The sequence below is a fragment of the Gorilla gorilla genome, chromosome 1 (genome assembly GCF_029281585.2).
Source record: "Gorilla gorilla gorilla isolate KB3781 chromosome 1, NHGRI_mGorGor1-v2.1_pri, whole genome shotgun sequence".
Taxonomy (NCBI): domain Eukaryota; kingdom Metazoa; phylum Chordata; class Mammalia; order Primates; family Hominidae; genus Gorilla; species Gorilla gorilla.
Genome location: NC_073224.2, coordinates 50638051 through 50658775, shown reverse-complemented (window position 1 = coordinate 50658775; position 20725 = coordinate 50638051). Strand labels below are relative to the sequence as shown.

The window sequence follows — 20725 nt, the reverse complement described above, 5'->3', positions numbered from 1 at the left end:
TTGCTCTGTAACCCAGGCTGGAATGCAGTAGCACCATCTCAGTTCACTGAAGTCTCGACCTCCTGGGATCAAGCGATCCTCCCACCTCAGCCTCCTAAGTAGCTGGGACCACAGGCACATGCCACCATGCTGGGCTAATTTTTATATTTTTAGTAAAGATGAGGTTTCGCCATATTGCCCAGGCTGGTCATGAACTCCTAGGCTCAAGTGATCTGCCCACCTCAGCCTCCAAAAGTGCTGGGATTACAGGGGCAAGCCATCCTACCTGGCCCAAGTCACTTTTGACTGAGCTTTCATTGTGGAGTTTGCTGATCATTGGGCAATATCGGATTTTTCTATCCATTTGTCTGAGGACTCTGAGGAGGTGACAGACAGGTAATTTCCTGGAGTCTTTTCTCACTCGCTGTCTGGGTAAGCCCCCAGGGTCCCTCCCTCCTGCCTCCCTGCAGCCCTCCTTATCAGCAGCTAAGTCACATCTGTCCTACAGAAAGAATCCATAAGCCCTGCTGCTAACAAGGTGACCTGTGGCGCTTCTTGGCACTGGATGCATGGACGAATGGAGAGAGGGCTCCAGCACAAACAGGAAGGGGAATTCTCCAATCTAGAACACTGCTGCTTTTCACTCCCCACCTACCCCTTTCACATGCTGAATCTATACCAAATAAGGAACTCATATCTGGATTCTGAATCCACTTTTATAAACGAAACTAAACAGAAATCTCTGGGAGTGAAAATGTTAAGTGCACTTTACTCACCAAGGTTCTTTAGGAGAAGTGTCTAGAATGTATCATGTAGGAAAGTGGGGACTGAAGCAAGTATGATGAATAAACTGGGCATGTGTCACAATTGATCCTCAAGTAGCTGAGTTTGCCCAAGGGAAATTTGTATAAAGAGCCGAGGAGTCCTGACCAGCTCCTTACCTCTTGCAGATCTCCAGCACCCTGCCGGTGGCACTACTGAGAGACGAGGTGCCAGGGTGGTTCCTGAAAGTGCCTGAGCCCCAACTTATCAGCAAGGAGCTCATCATGCTGACAGAGTGAGTGGGCCCAAGAAGAGCAGGAGCAAGGTTCCCACCAATCTAACTGGTGTAGCTGGCTTCCAAGCACACATAGCACCCTTCCTGGCTGCCCCAGCCTTATTGTCCAGAGAGGCAAAGGGACCTACCCTGGGACACGCAGCAATGCCAGATGTCTGCCTCCAGCTAGGACAGGAATAGGTTTGCAATTGTATTCACATCCTTGCAATCTCTGACTTTGCCCCTTTTTCTTTCCCAACAGAGTCATGGAGGTCTGGCATGGCTTAGTGATTGCGGTGGTGTCCCTCTTCCTGCAGGCCTGCTTCCTCACCGCCATCAACTACCTGCTCAGCAGGCACATGGGTAACTGGCTCAGCATCCTCTTCCCTCCTAGTCACTCTCAGAGACCATTCTCGAGCCTCCAGCAGGACAAGACCCTGTTGGAGTTCCCAAATGTCACTCAAAAACCTACCAGAGGACCCACCGGCCAAATTCCTTCCCACCGCTCCCCCTCCCCCCAATAACTATATCTGGGTAATCCCCACTCTGACCTCACCTTTTAACCAACTATTTCTGGCTGGAAGTGGCCATCCACATCCGTCTACTACCCAGACCTTCTGCCTAGACACAGCTTTTGCAATGCCTACGAGGAAGTGCTCGTGTAACCTGGTCTAATTAATTTTCTTCATCCCTGTTAAAGGACTGAATATGAAGAAATGTCCTTGAATTACAACAGAAGGAAATACGGTTGGACTTAGAGATTAGTTTAAATTCTTGAACTGATAAACAATAGAAGGTAGTGAAGCTCAGTCCTGGAAAGGCATTTCAATTAGGGAAAATAAAACAATGCTGCTTTGGTTGTGCTAAGAGAAAGGACGGGGCAAGATGATGTTTTGAGGGTCTTTCTAGTTAAGTCTACCTTCATTCATTCATTTGTTCATTCATTCATTCAGCAGATATTTCTTGAGCATCTAAGACACTCTCTGGGCCTAGGCTACACAACAGGGAACAAAACAAAAATTCCTGCCCTCGGAATCTTTCATTCCATGTGACAACAAACAAGATAAACAAGTAAAACATGTATATGCTAGATTATGGTAAGTGCTAGGGAGGAAAAATGGAGCAAGGGAGTTGATACAGCTTGGTGGATGGCTGGCATCCCCAAAAGGCTAACCTTTGAGTATAAACTTGCAGGGAGTGAGGCGTGAACTCTACCTGCAAAGGCCTGAAGGAGGAACGTGTTAGGCACATGCTAGCAAGAGCAAAGAGGCCGGGCAGCTGGAGCAGGCAGACAGAAGCAGGAGAAAGCCAGAGAGGAAGGAGGAGTGAGGTCTCGGAGGCTGGGACTTGGCTTTTTCCAAGTGAGGCGTGGAACCATGGCAGGGTTTTGAGCACAGCAGTGCTGAGGTTTGAAGGGATCTTTCTGAAAGGTTTCCTTTACTGAGGGCAGTGTTCAACAGGCACTGATTCAAGAGCCGACGTGCCTAACCCAGGAAGCTTCCACTTTTTTTTTTTTTTTTTTTGAGATGGAGTCTCACTCTGTCCCCCAGGCTTGAGTGCAGTGGCACAGTCTCGGCTCGCTGCAACCTCTGCCTCCCAGGTTCAAGCAATTCTCTCGCCTCAGCCTCCCTAGTATCTGACATTACCGGCACGCATCACCATGCCCAGCTAATTTTTGTATTTTTAGTAGAGACGGGGTTTCACCATGTTGACCAGGCTGGTCTCGAACTTCTGACCTCAAGTGATCCATTCACCTCAGCCTCCCAAATTGCTGGGATTACAGGCATGAGCTACTGCGCCTGGCCAGCTTCCACTTTTGATCCCTGCCCTCTCCCTTCCAGCCCACAAGAGTGAACAGATACTGAAAGCGGCCAGTCTCCAGGTTCCCAGGCCCAGCCCTGGCCACCATCATCCACCTGCTGTCAAAGAGATGAAGGAGACTCAGACAGAGAGAGACATCCCAATGTCTGATTCCCTTTACAGGCGTGAGTAAGGGGTTGGAGGGAGAACTTGTCTAGGGACTAACTTTGCTCTCTCTGGACACCCAGGACCTCCCTGCAGCAACCCCATGGGCCCAAACCTCTAGCCTGAGGATTCCTCACAGCCACATCAGGACAGCCTTGCCAGCCTACTTTTTTTCAGAAAGGTGTTTTATTCTATTTCGTGGGGAAGATCATTTTGAGTTTGTGTGGGTCTAAGTTCTTTCCCGGGTTTAGTCGTGTGCAAATGATTGCAGGCGGCTTGGGAAATGTCCCTGCTCTTCTCTTTGTAAAGCCATGGCATCTTTTCTTCAGATTGATCAGCTAATGGTGGAGTTAAAATTTCGCCTGCCTCTGCCTGCCTCCACCGTGGCTGCTGCTATGTCAGTGTTATTGGCTGGCTCTGTAGCTGGCTCCTCCACAGTCCCTAGAGGGACCCTTCTTCACAGCCTTAGATCTGCATGGGTATCTGAGTGTATAAATGTGAATCTTGCTGCTGGTTCAAATCTATATCACCCTCCTGCAAGTGAGCCAATAGGTCACTATTCACAGTGGAAGTGGCTGCTTTGGCAACAAGGCAACTCCCTGATAGGGGCTCACTCACCAGAGATTGCACTTCTTCCACTGGTTTGTCTCTTGATTGGTTTGAATTTGCTCTGTCCTGATTTTATCTTTTCAGTTGAGACATGGCCTCAGTGCCTGCCTGTGGGGACCTGAGGGTGCTGCTCATATGCATGTTTCAACAGAACTGGAGAGGCACTGGCCTTACCCTAACCCCTGGCCCCAAAGCTTCACCAGAGCCTGGCTAGAATCATAGATTGTTTAGCTGGCAGGGACCTCAGAGACTCTTGTTCAACCCTCTTGTCTTGGGGGTGACGAAAACCAGGGCACAAAAAGAGATGTGATCTGCCTAGATTTAGTGACAGCTTTGGACTAGAAGGTGTAACTTCTGAGGCCAGAGCTGTTTGCATTGGGTCACATTGTCCCAGCATGTTCCTCCTGACTTTTCTTTCTAGAAGACAGCCCTTTCCAAGCACAGTCAACCTAGTGTATTTTTTAACATTAGTTTTAGATGGAGTTGAATGAAGCAGCAGTGCCTGGCCTCTTGGACATGTCCCTGCCTATTTTTGGAGACTTTCTCTCCCCCTACTCTTCCCCTATTCTGTTTCTCCTTCTTCCTCTTTTGGGGTCTCTGTATCTCTCTTCCCTACCCCCCCTTTTTGTTGCTGGCTCTGCCTCTGTCTTTATCTGATAATAAGACAATTCTCCCTTCCATTGTCTCTATCCTCTCTTAACACCCTCTGGCTTGCTTTGGAAGAGGAACCGTTTCTATTTCTCCCCAGATGACAGCGACACACCCTCAGATAGCTTGGATAGCTCCTGCAGTTCACCTCCTGCCTGCCAGGTAATGGATGTGCCTAGTGACCTCAGACGAACATATGCAGTCTGGGGATCCCTGCTGTAAAACGCTGAAAACTCAGGTTACCCCAGCTATGGAGTGGGAGCAAGAAAAGAGGGTTTCTTGAGTCATCACAGCATCCTCAGGTGAGGGGGGTCAGGCTTCCACCCATAACCCATATCAGCATGGATCACCCAAACAAAGTGGGTCTGAACAGACTGTAAAAATGAAAGTGCTAATGGGAAACCCTCTTCTCCCCATACCCCAGTTGTTGGGCTCAAGTCTGCTCTGAGTCCTGATCTCACTTGAATTGAGTCTCAGCATCTTCCTGTTGCCTCCACCTGCTCGTCTGTAATCCCATTCCCTGCAGACAGGTGGAACAAAGTCACTGGTAATCTTCCTCATTGCCCTGGACTGCTCTCAGACACAGCTACTTGGACCCAGATCTTCCCCACCAAGCCATGGGCGAACCTCGTTGAGTAAGAGTTCAGTCCTGGGGTCTTATTTCCCCCAAACGTGGTAGGGATCTTGACCCACATGTCTCTGCTTTTCTCCTAAAGCCACAGAGGATGTGGATTACACACAGGTCGTCTTTTCGGATCCTGGAGAACTAAAAAATGACTCCCCCCTGGACTATGAGAACATAAAGGAAATCACAGATTATGTCAATGTCAATCCAGAAAGACACAAGCCCAGTTTCTGGTATTTTGTCAACCCTGCTCTGTCTGAGCCAGCGGAATATGATCAAGTGGCCATGTGAATTCCAAATATTTTTAATGGGGTCCAGTTCTCTATGGATTCTTACATTTAATTTGTAGGGAAATGCCATTTTTCCCCCTTAAACAAGGCATGGGGCTCACAAGTCTACGGAGACAGGCCAAAAAGAATGTGGAGAAGAAAACTGATAAATACACAGAGGTCCTCAAGACCCATGGACTCCTGGTCTGTACCCAAAAAAGGCTGTTCATTCCTCAAAAACAAAAACAAGGCTTGGGTGGGAAAACAGGCCTATGCCCCGGCAAGAAAGGTTCAGATCAGATGTTAGGAAGAACTTTCAGGTAAAGTATGAGAACCATGGAGTCCATCAGCAGAGAGAGTAGTGAAGTCTCTCCCCAGGGAAAATTTTAAAAAGGTTGAATCAGCTGTTGTAGAGTTCTATTTGGCAATCTCATGGTTAAATGACTTCCCTCTGAGCTCTTTAATTATTGGCAATAAACAACTTCTTTAAAAGTTTTAAATAAAATAGCAACCACCACCAGTTCCTCTTTTCCTGTTGCCTAACCCTGCAGTTTTCCTTGTTTTCAGTGATGTGTTTTGCTGAGTAATCCTCCTCTGTCCTCAGAACTTTAAATAGTGCATTTACAAAGCCCACCATCAATCAACCTTTGAATCTGCTGTTTCTTATAAGCCAAAGATGACAAATGGAATTTTGGTAAATATCAACCAGCATCATAATCTCTTATTCCAAGAAAAATCTCCCAAAGCTCAATCTAATAAAATTCAAGATTCATTCCTGGTGTTTTTAAAAAAACAATTAGGAATACAGGGACACTTCCTAGCTCAATTAAGAATGATTTATCTCAAATCAGGAGATTACATGATATTTAACTGTAAGCTCCTAGACACAGTCCTGTTGAGTCAGAAACAAAGTAAGAACGTCCACAAGCCTGCCATTTCCTTTGTTATCTAACATTGTCCTAGAAGTTCTAATCAGTTGATAAAACAGTTAACAAAAACAAGAACTGTGAAAAACTGGAGCCAGGCACGGTGGTGCACGCCTGTAATCCCAGCACTTTGGGAGGCTGAAGCAGGTGGATCACTTGAGGTTAGGAGCTCGAGACCAAACTGGTCAACGTGGTGAAACCCCATCTCTACTAAAAATACAAAAATTTACTGGGCGTGCTGGTTGGCACCTGTAATCCCAGCTACTTGGGAGGCTGAGGCAGAAGAATCACTTGAACCCAGGAGTTGGAGGCTGAGTGAGCCAAGATCGTGGCACTGCACTCCAGCCCGGGTGGCAGAGCAAGACTCTGTCTCAAAAAAAAAAAAAAAAAAAAAAATAGAAATGAGGAAAAATTTGTCATCCTTTTCAGATATCCTAGCCCTAGAAAATCAGAGAATTAAAATGCTTTAAAATTGATAACATGAGTAACCAGTGACTAGAGAAATATTTTTCTCCAACAGCTAATTTGACATGAAGTAAAAAGAAATTTTGCTCATAATAGCTAAACAAACATGCCCCCAAAATTGAAACCCTAGGTTTACTCCTAGCCAAATTCAAACCCAAGATCAGTGGCATTCAGGTTTTAGACACCTGAGGTTTATTAACTGTGCTCCATTTGCTGGCTGTGGATGACCCTCCCAGCCCCGGTGCTGAGAGCATCAGGCAGGCTTTCCTCCTCCTGAGTTCTTCTTCCCCAAGATGATCTAAGGGGATGATTCTGGTTTGGGTTTCTGGGGTTGGAAAATGTTGCTGGTTTGTTTGTCCCTTCACCTTTTAGCTACCACTGTCATTCCTCTCCTACAAAGCTTTTCTTAATGGGGTACAACAGAGTCTACTGATTAGACAGGCAGAATGAGGAATAAATACCAAAAATAATAACAGCAACATCGTCCAATCAAGAAGTGAAACTCTACTTCTTATTGATTTCTTCTATTTATTATTTATCTAATTATTTACTTTTAGAGACAGGGTCTCTGTCACTCAAACTGGAGTGCAGGAGTATGATCATGACTCAGTGTAACCTTCAAATTCCTGGGTTCAAGTGATCCTCCTGCCAAAGCCTCTCAAGTAGCTGGGACTACAGGTGCATGCCATGACGTCTAGTTAATTTTAAAAATTGTTTTGTAGACAGGGTTTCACTATGTTGCCCAGGCTGCTCTTGAACTCCCGACCTCAAGAGATCCTCCTACCTCAGCATCCCGAAGCACTGGGATTACAGGCATGAACCACTGCACCCGGCCTGATCTCTTAAAAAAAGGGGGAAAAAATGCCAGGCGCGGTGGCTCACGCCTATAATTCCAGTACTTTGGGAGGCCAAGGCGGTTGGATCATTTCAGGTCGGGAGTTCAAGACCAGCCTGGTCAACATGGTGAAACCCCGCCTCTACTAAAAATATAAAAATTAGCCTGTTGTGGTGGTGCACGCCTGTAATCCCAGCTACTCAGGAGACTGAGGCAGGAGAATGGCTTAAACCGGGAGGCAGAGGTTGCAGTGAGCCGAGACGTGCCATTGCACTCCAGCCTAGGTGACAGAGCAAGACTCCGTCTCAAAAAAAAAAAGAAAAGAAAAAAAAATTCAAGAGTGTACTGAAGAGATTCAGACAAGTTACATTGCACCCAAGAGACACTGCAGGGACAATGCTGAGACAGCTCCCACCAGGAGAGGGGATGAGAGTAAACAGACTGCCTGCTTTCCACAGAATTCTGGGACAGGCCTTGGGTGTTGAGAGGAGAGATCAACAAAAAGAAGAGTGGGTGGGGTCAAGGCATCTATGACCTAATTGTGGGGACAGGAAAGAGCCAGAGAACATGTACAAAACAACATGTAAAAAACAATGAACACAGAGCAATGAAACCAGAGCCTATCAGTATTTACACAGATCCGGGGAATAGGATGTTAGAATCAGCCAGCCTTAATCAGAAAAAACATCCCAGAAAGAGGTGATTTCTGACCTCAGTTTAGAAAAAAAGGGCGGAGGCCGGGCGTGGTAGCTCACGCCTGTAATCCCAGCACTTTGGGAGGCCAAGGTGGGCGGATCACAAGGTCAGGAGATCAAGACCATCCAGGCTAACATGGTGAAACCCCGTCTCTACTAAAAATACAAAAAATTAGCCGGGCGTGGTGGCGGGCGCCTGTAGTCCCAGCTACTCGGGAGGCTGAGGCAGGAGAATGGTGTGGACCCGGGAGGCGGAGCTTGTAGTGAGCCGAGATCGTGCCGCTGCACTCCAGCCTGGGGACAGAGCGAGACTCCGTCCCCCCTCAAAAAAAAGAAAAAAAAGGTGGAAAATCAACTGATGGGAGAAAAGGCAGGAGGAAAAGGAACAGATCTGACCTGCTGCAGGCTCTCAATAAATGCCTGAGGGGCGGCCCTGAGTGGCACTGTCTGGAGAACTGTCTGTGTCTGGGCTCAGAGGCTGCTGTGATACTCTGGCGCAGGGAGTTGACGTCAGGGAGACCAGAGACCAGAGGCTAGAATGATTGTAGACCATCTGATTAAGCTCTGTAATAAACTCTGCTTCAGAAATATGACATTCAGTAGTAAATATATCATGGAGGTTAACATTAGAACCCACCCTGATTGCTTATAAAGTGAAGGCATTCTTGGAGAGTGCTGTTAGATTTAACAGTTAGATTTAACAGTAGATTTAAACGTGTGACTCTACCAAGTGACTTACAGAGCTTAGAACTTCAATAGTGCACATGACTGCTCAGATGCCCTCATAAGTACAGAGGAAGGCTGATGTCACCTCCTGAGGAGTTTGAGCCAATAAGCTAATAATTGGGGCCAGCTAACAAATTGAACTAATCCTCAAAGTCATTGCAAGCCACACAGAAACAAAATGGCCTTTTGTTTGTCATATTTCCATGAGCTTCAAGGGTGAGCTGTCTAAATCGGTACAAATAGTCACCTGTATGAGTAACCACCCTTTGAGGAGCATAGCTTCCAGTTCAGTGAAGTCACATTCTCCCACGTTATATGTCATTGGTACCTCCCAGAAACAATCATACTGTTTCACACTGGGTTTCTCCATGGACACGGACTGGACAAAGATTTTTCCAAAATTATCTGATAATAAGACACAGAAAAACTGATTTGCTATTGGCAACCAGTAGATGGTGGATTACATGCCAACAATGACCTACGAATATAGACCACAGTAGACCATAATAAATGCGACCTGTTTTCAATGAATTCTTATTCTAAAGGAGCAAGCATCCAAATGCTCACCATGGGAACTGCAGCAAAATTCCACGAGCATCCTATTAGCCACCAAGACGTGCTAGGGTGAGGAGGTATTTTACGCTCAACATCAGTGGGTTTCTTTGCTTCTGGAACTGGGACAGATTGCTGGGCTCCGAGGCACTCTCAGAGAGGCCTCCTAACCCATGCCCCCAGATTCTGAACCAGAACCCGTAAAGTAACTATAGCTCATGTGGCTTTTTGAGGTCCTACTAGGGCCCTCAAACACTGACTCATGTGTCTTGCTGCCTTTTGGGCAGGAATTCCTATACTCGTTTCCTCACCTTGCAGTAGAAACCTCTTGTTCTTTGCCTTGTCAGATCTCCGTGGGTTTAGAGAGAACCCAGTGTGTGTCCATGTATCTCAGGAGAACCGGGTCAAGTGAGGGACCAAGACTCTTTGGAACTTGAGGACTCACAAGCTAAGAGGCTGGGTGACTTTCCTAGCCTTCCCTGTTAGTCATTACTGCTTCATATCCTCCAGGAGAGTTAAAGAATGTGCACTGGATCTCAGCAATATATGGCTAGAGAAAGGGCCTTACCCTGATTGTTAGGCAGGAGCTGCCAAGTCAAGCCCAGCGGAGGCCAGGCCCACTTTTGGCTCCACACTGCCACCTTGTGGTCCTATGGCAAACTCGAAGACACTGCTTTTCCCACTTAAACTGGATGCAGGGTGGCCCCTTTCCCCAGCAACCTCACCCCTTCACTCAAGACAAACACACTTTAATTTTATCTTGCACATCCAGTTATCATTGTCCCTAGAAAGCTAAAGATGCACAGGAATTTCCTGGATATTAAATCTTTTTATTGGTGAATTTCAACCTGGGTTTCTGACCCAGGAATGAACTGCTACAGCCTGGGCTGAATCTATAGCCCTATAGTAGATAAATGATCTATTTACATACAAAACACAGACGCATTATCTGGGAAAGTACTGGCCTGTACCAAACAACATAACGATTCTGAGAAATCCCCGTAGTCAACCGATGAACCCCTCCTGTCCTCCTCTCTGTCCCGCCTGCCCCTCATGTCCTGCTTGTACATAGGTTTTAAGGGACTAAAGTACTGTCATTCAGTCACAGGATGGCATAAACAATTTACACAAGTGCCCAGCCAGAGACGGCATTGTTCAGTTTCTCCTGGGGTTAGCCTTCAGAAATGGGATTCACCCCAGAGAGCACAGAGCCTCCTTCTTGCTTCCACAGGGCCCCTCCTCCTTGAACCCTATCCAAGGCCCTTCCACTGGCCCAGACTGTCCAGGCGAGCCTCCTACAGGTCCTGCAGAACTTTCACTCATAGATCCGATGAGATCCACCATTTCCTTCAGGAGCTTCCTGGAATGGGTTCCCGAGGCCCTCAGCCAGTGTGCAGTCGCTCCCCACTGGCCATATCACAGGACAGAACCAGCTTTCTGGAAAAGATCAAGTGTAGCCTTTCCATGGGAGGAACAATGAGGGCTCCAAAGCCACCACCCCAAGTAAATTATTCTTGTGCAATGCAAAACAGAAAATATCATAGTAGTAAGAGGGGATCTATAGAAGGCAAAGGGTAGACAAGAAAAGTGCTTTAGTCAGCCTTGATCCCAGGTCTGTCTCTTTTCCTCTCTGAACTGTAGACTCTTCTGGGTCAGGACCCTGGAGGTCATCTACCAGATGCAATCTGGAGCCAGGCCATTGTTCCCCTCTCTAACATCTGTTGAGTGCTCTATCTCTAGTCTACAATCTTACAAATCCCTCCCAACAAAGTGGGCATTGCTATTTCTATTTAATAAATGAAGAAAGCATTGCTGGGGGAGATTGGATAACTTGCTTAAGTTGATACAGGTAGAAAAGGGGTGAGATCAAGATGCAAACCCAGGTCTTTGGGGCACACAGCTGGTGTTCCTTCTACCTCCCAGTCATCATGAAGAACAAAGATTTACCAACTCTAGGCATTAGGGTCAGAAACTGTGGTCTAAAGACGGGGCAAGGGGGTGGGGAGGCTGCTTTTGTAAGCAGGGGAAGGAGCAGATTCAACAGCTCTGGCTGGCATGGGAGGCTTCTAAGCCCACTTCACCAGGGCAGATAGACAGGGAAGAAGTATTAGATGTCAGGGGCTGACATGGGCAACAGAACTCAGTGAGAGGGAGACTGTGGGTCCTCCCATCTGCCTGAGCCTTGGTCCCATTAGGGTCTCACTCTCCAGTTCTCTAGCACTGAAGGACTGGGATGCTTTGCTCACTCACAACATTCAGCAAGGCTCTTTTCTTTTTAGAAAGCCTCAGGAGGCTTCTTAGAGCTGAGTGGCCTCTTAAAGAAGTATATCCGCAAAGCCACAGTCATTCCTCAAAGCTTCCCTGGGAGTCAGGGGTAGAGACTGAAAGTGTTCCCTAGAGCTTCCCTCAGCAGCTCTTAATTAGATTAGTAATTCCTTACATTAGTATAGAGCTCATGACTTTACAAATGACTTTTATATCCACAGTCCTATTTGATTCTCAGAACCAAGCTAGCAAGGACTGGCCAGCATTTTATTGATGTGTGTCATTGGTGGTGGCAGAACCAGGATGCAGCTTTGCTGATATTTCAGCTGATGTCTTTTCCACCAGCAAGGCTCTCTCTTCAATTGGAATCAGAATTGGGGTGGGGAAGCTATGCCATGATAAAAGTCCCCTGGAGATATATGTTCTTCCTCTACCTCGGTCTACCTTGGCCTGCAGCCTCTTCCAGCCTTGGAGGAGGATTCAGCATCCCAGATGAGGACAAAAGTGGGCAGTATGGCCATGGTGGGACCCACCGTCACCAGAATTGAGTCAAAGAGTATATCAATGCCATTGTCATAAAAATGCAACAACTCTTCTAGACCCTGTTGGTTACGATATCCTTTGTGTTTCTCTGTAACACCATTTCCAGTATTGCAGAGTCATGGAGGTTGGAGCTTAGAGATCATCTCACCTATTATACAGGTGAGGAGACTGGGTCCTGGAAAGGGAGAGTGACTCACCCAAGGTCACACAGATACTGAAGGCAGAGCTGAGATTCAAACCCGGGCTCCTAACTGGATCACAGCATCCATATGGTTCATCGTGGAAGCTCTGAAGAGCCTGGAGGGTGTCCAAAGCCATGACGATGTCACCTTTTCTCAAAGGAGGTCTCCTCTGTGTAGCCCCCGGGGAAAGAGCAGGCTGGATTCCCTGGGGGGTGGGTTGGGGAAAGGAGGGAGGGCCACAAGTCCCTGCTGCCCTTGAGGCTTATTCTTGCTGTTAATTTTATGATGACCATTTTCATCTTCTCCTTCCCTCCCTCTTTCTTCCCACCCACACTGACAGTGGACCAGACCACAGAGAATATACAACACTTTCCCCTGTCATCCACGCTGTCATGGGGGGTGGCATGAGGAGAAGAGGGACTGGCATTTGCAGAGTTCCTGCTAGGTACCAGGTACTATACTGAATCCTGCATCTCCATGAGACCATCTCCCTTCAACAAACAGCTGGGCACAGCAGGGTAATCCCTACATATCCATTCACTTTTCTTCATGAAACAATTTTCTCTCTAACAACAACAACAACAATAAATCCAGGATCCAAATAGAGTCCTCCTCACAGTTTTTCACTTCTCCCCTCTCCTGGTTAGGCTGAGATGTGCCAGTCAGGTTAGAATGGAGACAGGTAGCCAGGGCACAAGGCCAGCCTCTGAATTCCTGCCACCCGTGGACCCCTAGACAGCACCATCCTAGGCCTGCCTAGATCTGGGACACCATGTGTGCATGGACAGCCTATGAATATGGCAGGACCAGGGAGACAGGCAGTTTGATTCTCCCTGACTGCCAGTGTCTGAGATTGGGAGCTTATGAGGCAGCCCTCACACTAGGGGCAGCTGTGACACCAGGGTAGGGGACCCATTCTGGCCTTTTCACTCCGCTTCAGACAGGGCTCCTGTAACTCCAACCCTTACCCTCCCAGCTCTCATTTCCAGTGCCCGAGGTGGGCAGAGAAACTCCACTAGTCCTGGGGGCAGTACCAGACCCCAGCGAGTCTTTCCTAAAAGATGATGGTCTCAGTGGTGCCTTCCCCATCCGCCAGCTCCAAGTCCCTTGGTGACTCTTCAGGCCTGGGCCTCCCACTGAGGGTTAGGCTGAGGCTGAGGCTGAGGGTAGCCGGGCAGCTGGAGCGGGTCAGCAGCGTGGTGTGGCGGCTCGAGAGGCTGCCGTCGGAGAGCCGCCGGCGCATCCTGGGCTGGGGACCCCCACAGCAGGCAAGGTGACGCAGGGGCCGCGGTAACAGGTGGCTGTTGAAGCCCATGTAGATCCAGGGGTTGCAGCAGCTGTTGAGGTTGCCCAAAAGCATAGAGATGGTGAAAGCCACATTGGTGGAATCTACCAAGAGAGAAGCATGAGAAGCCTCAGAATGGCAGATCGAAGGGACCTGGGAGAGCATCCAGGCCCCACAGATGAGGAACAGATGAGGAAACTGAGTCCTAGAGAGGAGAAAGGAGTCACTCAGTGTCCTATAATTAGAGAGACACACACAGCTGAGACTTGAACCTGGGACTCCCGGCTCCAGAGTCTTACCATGCTGATTTTGTTTGTTTGTTTTTGTTGTGTAACTGCAGGGTGAAGGTAGGAGCTGAGGTTTGCTTCAAGTTTAATTGAGAAGAAGGAATGTTGTCAGGGATAGGATCAGCCCAGATAGGAGAAACTGACTTTATTCCAAAACCTAGACCTTGAGTCCCCTAATGGCTGTAGACCTAGAATGAGACAACTTCTGTAAAACAGGCAGGGAAAATAACCAAGCTCAGGCCCCGTCCATCTCCATCCCCACTTACATTATACACTATGGATTCACATGGCCTCCTGGACTCTGTCTCCTTCTATCCCTCAGGGGCAGGCCCACTCATTCTATATTCAGTCATTGAGTGTGTGGGCATCAACTCTGCCTGACTCTATGCTGGGGACCTGATGGGGCAATCAATGGAGCCTGACTGTCCTATCGACACCTATGCCATCATTGCCCCCTACAGCCGAGGGGGCAGCTTTTACATACTGGGCCTCTAAGCACCCCTCTCCAGACCAGAACTTGTTCTGTGTTCTTAGATTGTGCCTAGGAAATATACCTTTCTGCAGGGAAAAACTAATTTCTCTCTTGGGCAGTCAAAATGTGAGGATGCCTAGGCTATAAGATTCCTTCCAGACAAAATATTCTTTCTAAAGACTAAATGAAACCCTCATGTCAGCAGGACAGCTGCTAGGATGAGCTTTGGCCTCCTGCTGGATCTGTCATGGTTATAGCCATGGCATAGGTGGCATACTGAGTCACCTCACTCTTCAGTGGAGGTTGTAGAATCATTGAAAGCAATTTCAGAACTGGACGGAACCTTAGAAGTAAGCTTTCTAGTTTTTATAGCACAGTTAGTAAGAGCTACAACTCGAAGTCTTTCAGCTCTAAGGTAGAGATCCTATACTCCACCAGAGCTTCAACCAGTAAAATAAAAGGCAAAGCTCAGCTGCCTACTCTGCAAAGCACTGTGAAAGCTTCAGATGCACAGGCTCCTTGTGCACGTGTCCCAGGGGCATGCTCATGGATGTGGCAACTCATGGCTCAAGAGAAGGGAAGACATAGGCCGAGAACATTTGATAGAGAACATGAGTCATAGGAGTGGGAAGCTAAAGGTATCTGGTCCTGGATGGACTGGTTCAGGGAACAGAAGTGAAGGTAGAGTGGGAAGCACCTGGAAGTAGAAGAGGGATGATATGGTTTGGATGTCGGCTGGGTGCAGTGGCTTATGCCCGTAATCCCAACACTTTGGGAGGTCGAGGCAGATGGATCACCTGAGGTCAGGAGTTCAAGACCAGCCTGGCCAACATGGTGAAACCCCGTCTCTACTAAAAATACAGAAAATTAGCCGGGTGTGGTGATGTGCACCTGTAGTCCCAGCTACCTGGGAGGCTGAGGCGGGAGAATCGCTTGAACCCGAGAGGCAGAGATTGCAGTGAGCTGAGATCGCGCCATTGCACTCCAGCCTAGGCGACAAGAGCAAGACTCCATCTCAAGAAAAAAAAGAGAGACAGGGAGAAAAAGAGTTTGGATGTTTGTGCCCTCCAAATCTCATGTTGAAATGTAGCCCGCAGTGTTGGACGTGGGCCTGATGGGAGGTGATTGGATCACAGGTCAGTTGTTTCACATGAGATCTGGTTGTTTGAAAGAGTCTGGGACCTCTCCCTTCTCTCTCTTGTCCTTTCTCACCATGTGATACGCTGGCTTCCCCCTTCACCTTCTGCCATGATTGGAAGCTTCCTGAGGCCCTCGCTAGAAGCAGATGCTGGCACTATGCTTCTTTTTAATTTTCTTTTTGAGACAGAGTCTCGCTCTGACCCTCAGGCTGGAGTGCAGTGTGTGATTATGGCTCACTGCAGCCCTGACCTCCTGTGCTCAAGCAATCCTTCTACTTCAGCCTCCTCGGTAGATGGGACCAGAGGGGTGAACCAGTGTGCCACTATGCCTGGCTAATTTTTTTTATATTTAGTAGAGATGAGGTCTCACTGTTTCCCAGGCTGGTTTTGAACTCCTGGAATCAATTGATCCCCCTCCCTCAGCCTCGCAAAGTGCTGGGATTACAGGCATGAGCCACCACACCCAGCCTGGCACCATGCTACTTGTACAGCCTGCAGAACCGTAAGCCAAAGTAAACCTCTTTTCTTTATAAATTTCTCAGTTTCAGGTATTCCTTTATAACAATGCAAATGGACTAACACAAGGGACAAGCCCCATAAACAAACTCAGCCTTCCTTCCGTTTTGCCTGGGTTCTGGCCTGCTCCCTAGTTAATGTGTAACTACAAGTTGCGGAAGATTTGGGAAGCGGCTTTGGCTGAGGGGACAGTATTCATCCTGTCTGCTCCATCGATGTGCATTTAGTGTCCAGATTAAGCCAGGGACAAAGGAGTTCCGCAGGTTCCTTCATTTAGGAAGTGCCTGTTTGGTTTGGCTCACGTGAGCCAGGCCTTGGTAGGGGCTGGAGACGTGCCACAGAGGAGGTGCTGCAGAGCAGGTGCCAGAGGCAGTGGAGGCTATGCTTCCCAGCCCTTGAGGGTGGATCTACCACACCCAGTCCTGGCCTCCGTTGCCTCCTGCCAGAAACTCAGCTGATGGTTGGGGACAGGGGCAGGGACAAGGAAATAAGCAGGCTCTGACCAAAGACTTGGGGCTAGGAGGCCAACAGGCCAGCATGCAGTGGAGGGGAACTGTGTGTACTGGAAAGCAAGTTTAAAGTAATGAATTTCTCCCCCAAGGGCTTTCATTTTTCTGGGAGCACATTGTCTGTAAGATAACCCTTTGGGACAACCCACTGTCCCATGCATTCCTTGCCCAGAGAGGTCCTTGGTAAGTGGTGAATCACTCTACACAAGTGAGGGCTGAGGTGTTGAGGGACAGGTTGATGATGATGGTTGATACTACAGGCAAGTAGGAAAGTCTGCACTGGCTGAGTGTCAGGAGCACCATCTTCTCCTCAATAAAGAGGCAGATGACCATCTCACCCCGGTGCCACTGGCTAAGCCACAATGTTGGGAGTAAAGCCATGACCTGGATGAAGCTTGGCCCATAAAGACCTCAATTCAAGCCCAAGCTCTATCTCTCACTAGCAGTGGCATTTTGGACCAGTTATTTTGCCTCTATGAGTCTCAAGTGACTCAAATTTAAAATACAGAAGGCCACTCCTCAGTAGCATGAGGGCTGAATGTGCCTGTGCCTAGGAAACCCTCCTTCCTTCTATTCTGTGCTTGGCTAGAGCAGGGAGGTCCCTACAGTTGGCTAGAATTAATTAGAATTGCTCATTGCTTAAAGGATAATCTGCAAATAATCTCTTGCCCAGACGATGTCAAAAGGGCGATTAAGAAGGGATATTGTATTAAGAAGGAAGTTCGGTATTACTTTTGCACGCCTCTTGCATGGTTGTATTAAATTCATGAATGGCTCTCCTCTATTTCATCTCTCCAGAAAAGCAAAGCATTTGGCTTAAGCCTGTCCTGGGATGAGCAAAATAAGATCAGAAACAACAATACGAAGGAAGGGGACCACTGGTGGGAATTGGTGGCCTGAGACTGCTGCTTAGTGAACTCTCAGGAAGCTTGCAGAGGAACCTGTGCACAGGACCTGCCTAGGACACTTGCAGGTGTTACCCACTATACATCCTGAGCTGCGCACACTATGAGATTCACTGCAGGGCACAATCACCCCTCTTCATAGCCACCCAGACAGGTCAGCATGCACTTGTCCTCATGCCTCACTCCTGCTTAGGGGAGCAGGAGCAGCTGTTCTGAATACTGCTCTCCAACACTTAGGCTGCCTAGACACAGCCCCTGCCTTCCTGAGAACAAGTTCACCTCTGGACGGCCAGACCATCAGGCACTGTCTAAAGCTCAGGAGGACACTGTCTATTACACCCCAGAAAAATGATGAGAGCCAGGCCTCCCATGTGCCAACTGTAGCACAGTCCTCTTAGAGGTTCCCATTTTGTTTTTCACACAGGAGAAAGGTCTCCCTCCTTTTAGAACCACTTTTAAAATCAGGGTTATTAATGGGGTTGAGGAAAAAGACAAGGAGACAGAAGACCTGGGCTTTATTCTTCACTTTCTCACTCCCTAGCTGTGAGGCCTGGGGCAAGTCATGGTTCTGAGGCAGGAAAACAGCAGAGGGAATTAGAGGTTGGATAAAAAGCAGAATAAGTAGGAGCAGAAGCAGGATAAAGAGGAGGGTGAGCAAGAGGCAAGATAAGAAGCAGAAGCTGAGCCAAAACAAAAGTTATATGAAGTGAGTCAAGAGCCCCCATGGTTGGCTAGATCCAGACCAATCCAGTAAGGGGCAGCTCCTCAGAGATGGGCATGTGTATTAAAGAGAAAAAGTATCCCTAAAATGACCCCATGTGAGAATCAGCTCATTAAAGCTCATGCATAGGTACTGCATAGCATGCACGTACTTCAAATTATGAGATGAAGGTCACGTGCAAGTGCACAAGGGCCAAAGTAACTAAGCAACCCACCTATCAATCAAAAGCCAGATGCTGGTTAAAGATTAGGCAGCTCGGGGAAGAGAAAAAAAAAACACATAAAAAGGCCCAAAGTACACCAAACTGACGCCGATCTCATTTCACAGAGTTCAGCCCACTCTCCCCTCTCTGAGAGTTACTGTGCTTAATAAACTTTTGCTACTTTGCTATTTGTGTGTGTCACATCCAATTCTTTGTTCGTGGCACCAAGAACCTGGGACTTCACCACATCAGCTGGTAACAGTTCCTCTCTGAGCCTCTGTTTCCTCATTAGTAACATGAAGAGGTTGAACTGGAAATTTCAGGGTTTTCATGTGCCAACCCTAATTAACTGGAAGTGTCTGTTGAGAAGGAGCTCAAAGGCATGTCCAGGTGCAGGAGGGACAAGGCTGAGAGAGCAAGTTCATGGGCCACAAATTGCTATCATTCTATGATTTTAAAGCCCATCTAGCAAACTAGTAGTTGGTGGCCAAATGTGCTAATGGTCATATTTCATTAGTACCACCTAGCATTTTAAAATTGTTAGTTACCAAAATTTTTAAAGCTGGAAATTTCACATAAAAGATACTGACAGTGCATTGGTAGGCTGAATGGAAATCATAACTGCCCCTTTTCACTTGGAGCAGGCACCATCTTCCTTCATTGCCCCACTAGTTTGTCACCTGCCTGGCCCTGGGAGGCATTGTAACCCTGACCTAATCCCCCATCCTCTCTTTCTGTCTCTCCCACCTCACTGCCCCCACATAGACCCCACTTGCCTTCATCAGGGGCATTCTTGTCCCACACGGACCACATCTGGACACTGAAGAAGGGAGCCCAGCAAGCGATGTAGGCCAGCACGATGACAAAGGTCATCTTCACTGTTCGGATCTTGGCCCGTGAGATGGTGTTGATGCTACTGACCCGAGATGGCAGCCCCCGAGTGGTGGCAGCTGAGGTGGAAGGTGAGGGCCTGTCCCAAGTCCTCCAGCCCCCTCCTCCCACCCGCCAGGCCTGTGTCTTGACTTTTAGGTTTTTACAGATCTCATGGCAGATGAGGCTGTAGCAGGCCGTGAGCATGGTCACCGGCAGAACGAAGATAGCCAGGGTGGTCCAGGTGAGGTAGGCCCGTGGCCCCCAAGGGAAGCGGAAGTCTGCCCAGCAGTCCAGCACCCCTGAGCCCTGGATCACCTCCCGCAGGGAAAAAATGAAGACTTGAGGGAGGCTGAAGATGGCGGCCAGCAGCCAGGGAGCAGCGATGAGCAGGTAGGTGGACTGGCCTGGCTGCTGGAGGCTGCGCAGGGGGTGACAGACAGCCAGGTAGCGGTCCAGCGTCATGGCCAGCAGCATGTAGGTGGAGGCAAACATGCTGAGCACCTGCAGGTACTTGACGGCCCTGCACAGGAGGTCGGGGCCCTGGAAGCGGTAGGTGATGTCCCACAGCAGCTGTGGCAGCACCTGGAAGAGCGCCACGGCCAGGTCTGTCAAGGCTAGGTGCAGCACGAACAGGTGCATGCGGGAGCGCTTGCGGCCCAGCTGGCCCAGGGTCAGCAGCACAGCCAGGTTGCCCCCGGTCGCCAGCACCAGGACAGTGGCCAGGACTCCGATCTCCACCTTGGCCAGCTCCTCATCCCGGCCCAGCCAGGGTGTTGTGGCATTGGGGGCAGAGAGGGTGCCCCGAGGGGTGGGGTTGGTATCCCACAGAGGCCCAGAATCCATGAGCAAGGTTTGCTGGGAGGGAAGGATGGAGGGAGGGTGTGGATGCAAGTGGAGAGGTTTGATGGATAAAATGGAGTGGCAAGGGAGGTGGAGAGAAAGGAGAAGCGTTGAGAATGACAGGGAGAAGGCTTGCAAATAGGCGGAAATCGTTCAGAGGACTGGGATAGAGAGGAGGAGGGAGGATGAGATTCGGAAGGAGAAAATGTGACTGGGATCGACCCAGGAGAGGGAGAAGGAGGGGTCAGGAAGATGGGGAATCAGGACGGGAAGAATGGGGGAGGCTGTGCAGAGTGAGGCTTCTGGGAGGGAAAGAAGGCTGGGGAGGGGCTACCACCCTCCAATCCACCTCAAATTCACTTTCTCCAAACTTTTCTGGAAGCCAAGAGCGGAAGCCCTTCAGCCTGCTTAGAGGCGCGGTCCGGGGCAGTCGGTGTCGCGCTCAGGGCAGGAAGCCCCAGCCAAGCCCGCTCGCTCTGCCTGGTGAGCAGCGGCTGGAGCGCAGCGGCGCGGCCCGGGCGGGTTTTATGGGCTCCCAGGCCGAGCCCGGCGGCCTGCGGCTCGCCAGTTGGCTCCTGCAGAGGAGGGCGGAGTGAGGCTCGCAGGCACCCACTCGGCGGGATGACCGAGAGGCCGGCTGCTGGAGGGAGGGGGGT

At 49.0% G+C, this 20725-nt stretch overlaps 2 protein-coding genes across 2 annotated transcripts; one reads left to right on the top strand and one right to left on the bottom strand.

The window, feature by feature from the left end:
• The first annotated feature begins 945 nt into the window (after nucleotides 1-945).
• On the top strand, nucleotides 946-5665 carry RHEX (regulator of hemoglobinization and erythroid cell expansion). Its single transcript, XM_063705436.1, has 5 exons — nucleotides 946-1036; nucleotides 1278-1378; nucleotides 2857-3000; nucleotides 4338-4408; nucleotides 4962-5665. The coding sequence occupies exons 1-5, from the start codon at nucleotides 1026-1028 to the stop codon at nucleotides 5151-5153; spliced, it is 519 nt and encodes a 172-aa protein (XP_063561506.1). The 5' UTR covers nucleotides 946-1025; the 3' UTR covers nucleotides 5154-5665.
• A 4474-nt stretch (nucleotides 5666-10139) lies between these two features.
• On the bottom strand, nucleotides 10140-20570 carry AVPR1B (arginine vasopressin receptor 1B). Its single transcript, XM_004028271.5, has 2 exons — nucleotides 19133-20570; nucleotides 10140-13709 (listed from the first exon to the last, which is right to left on the bottom strand). Exons 1-2 carry the CDS (start codon nucleotides 20070-20072, stop codon nucleotides 13375-13377), a joined length of 1275 nt encoding a protein of 424 aa, XP_004028320.1. The 5' UTR covers nucleotides 20073-20570; the 3' UTR covers nucleotides 10140-13374.
• Nucleotides 20571-20725: the final 155 nt, after the last annotated feature.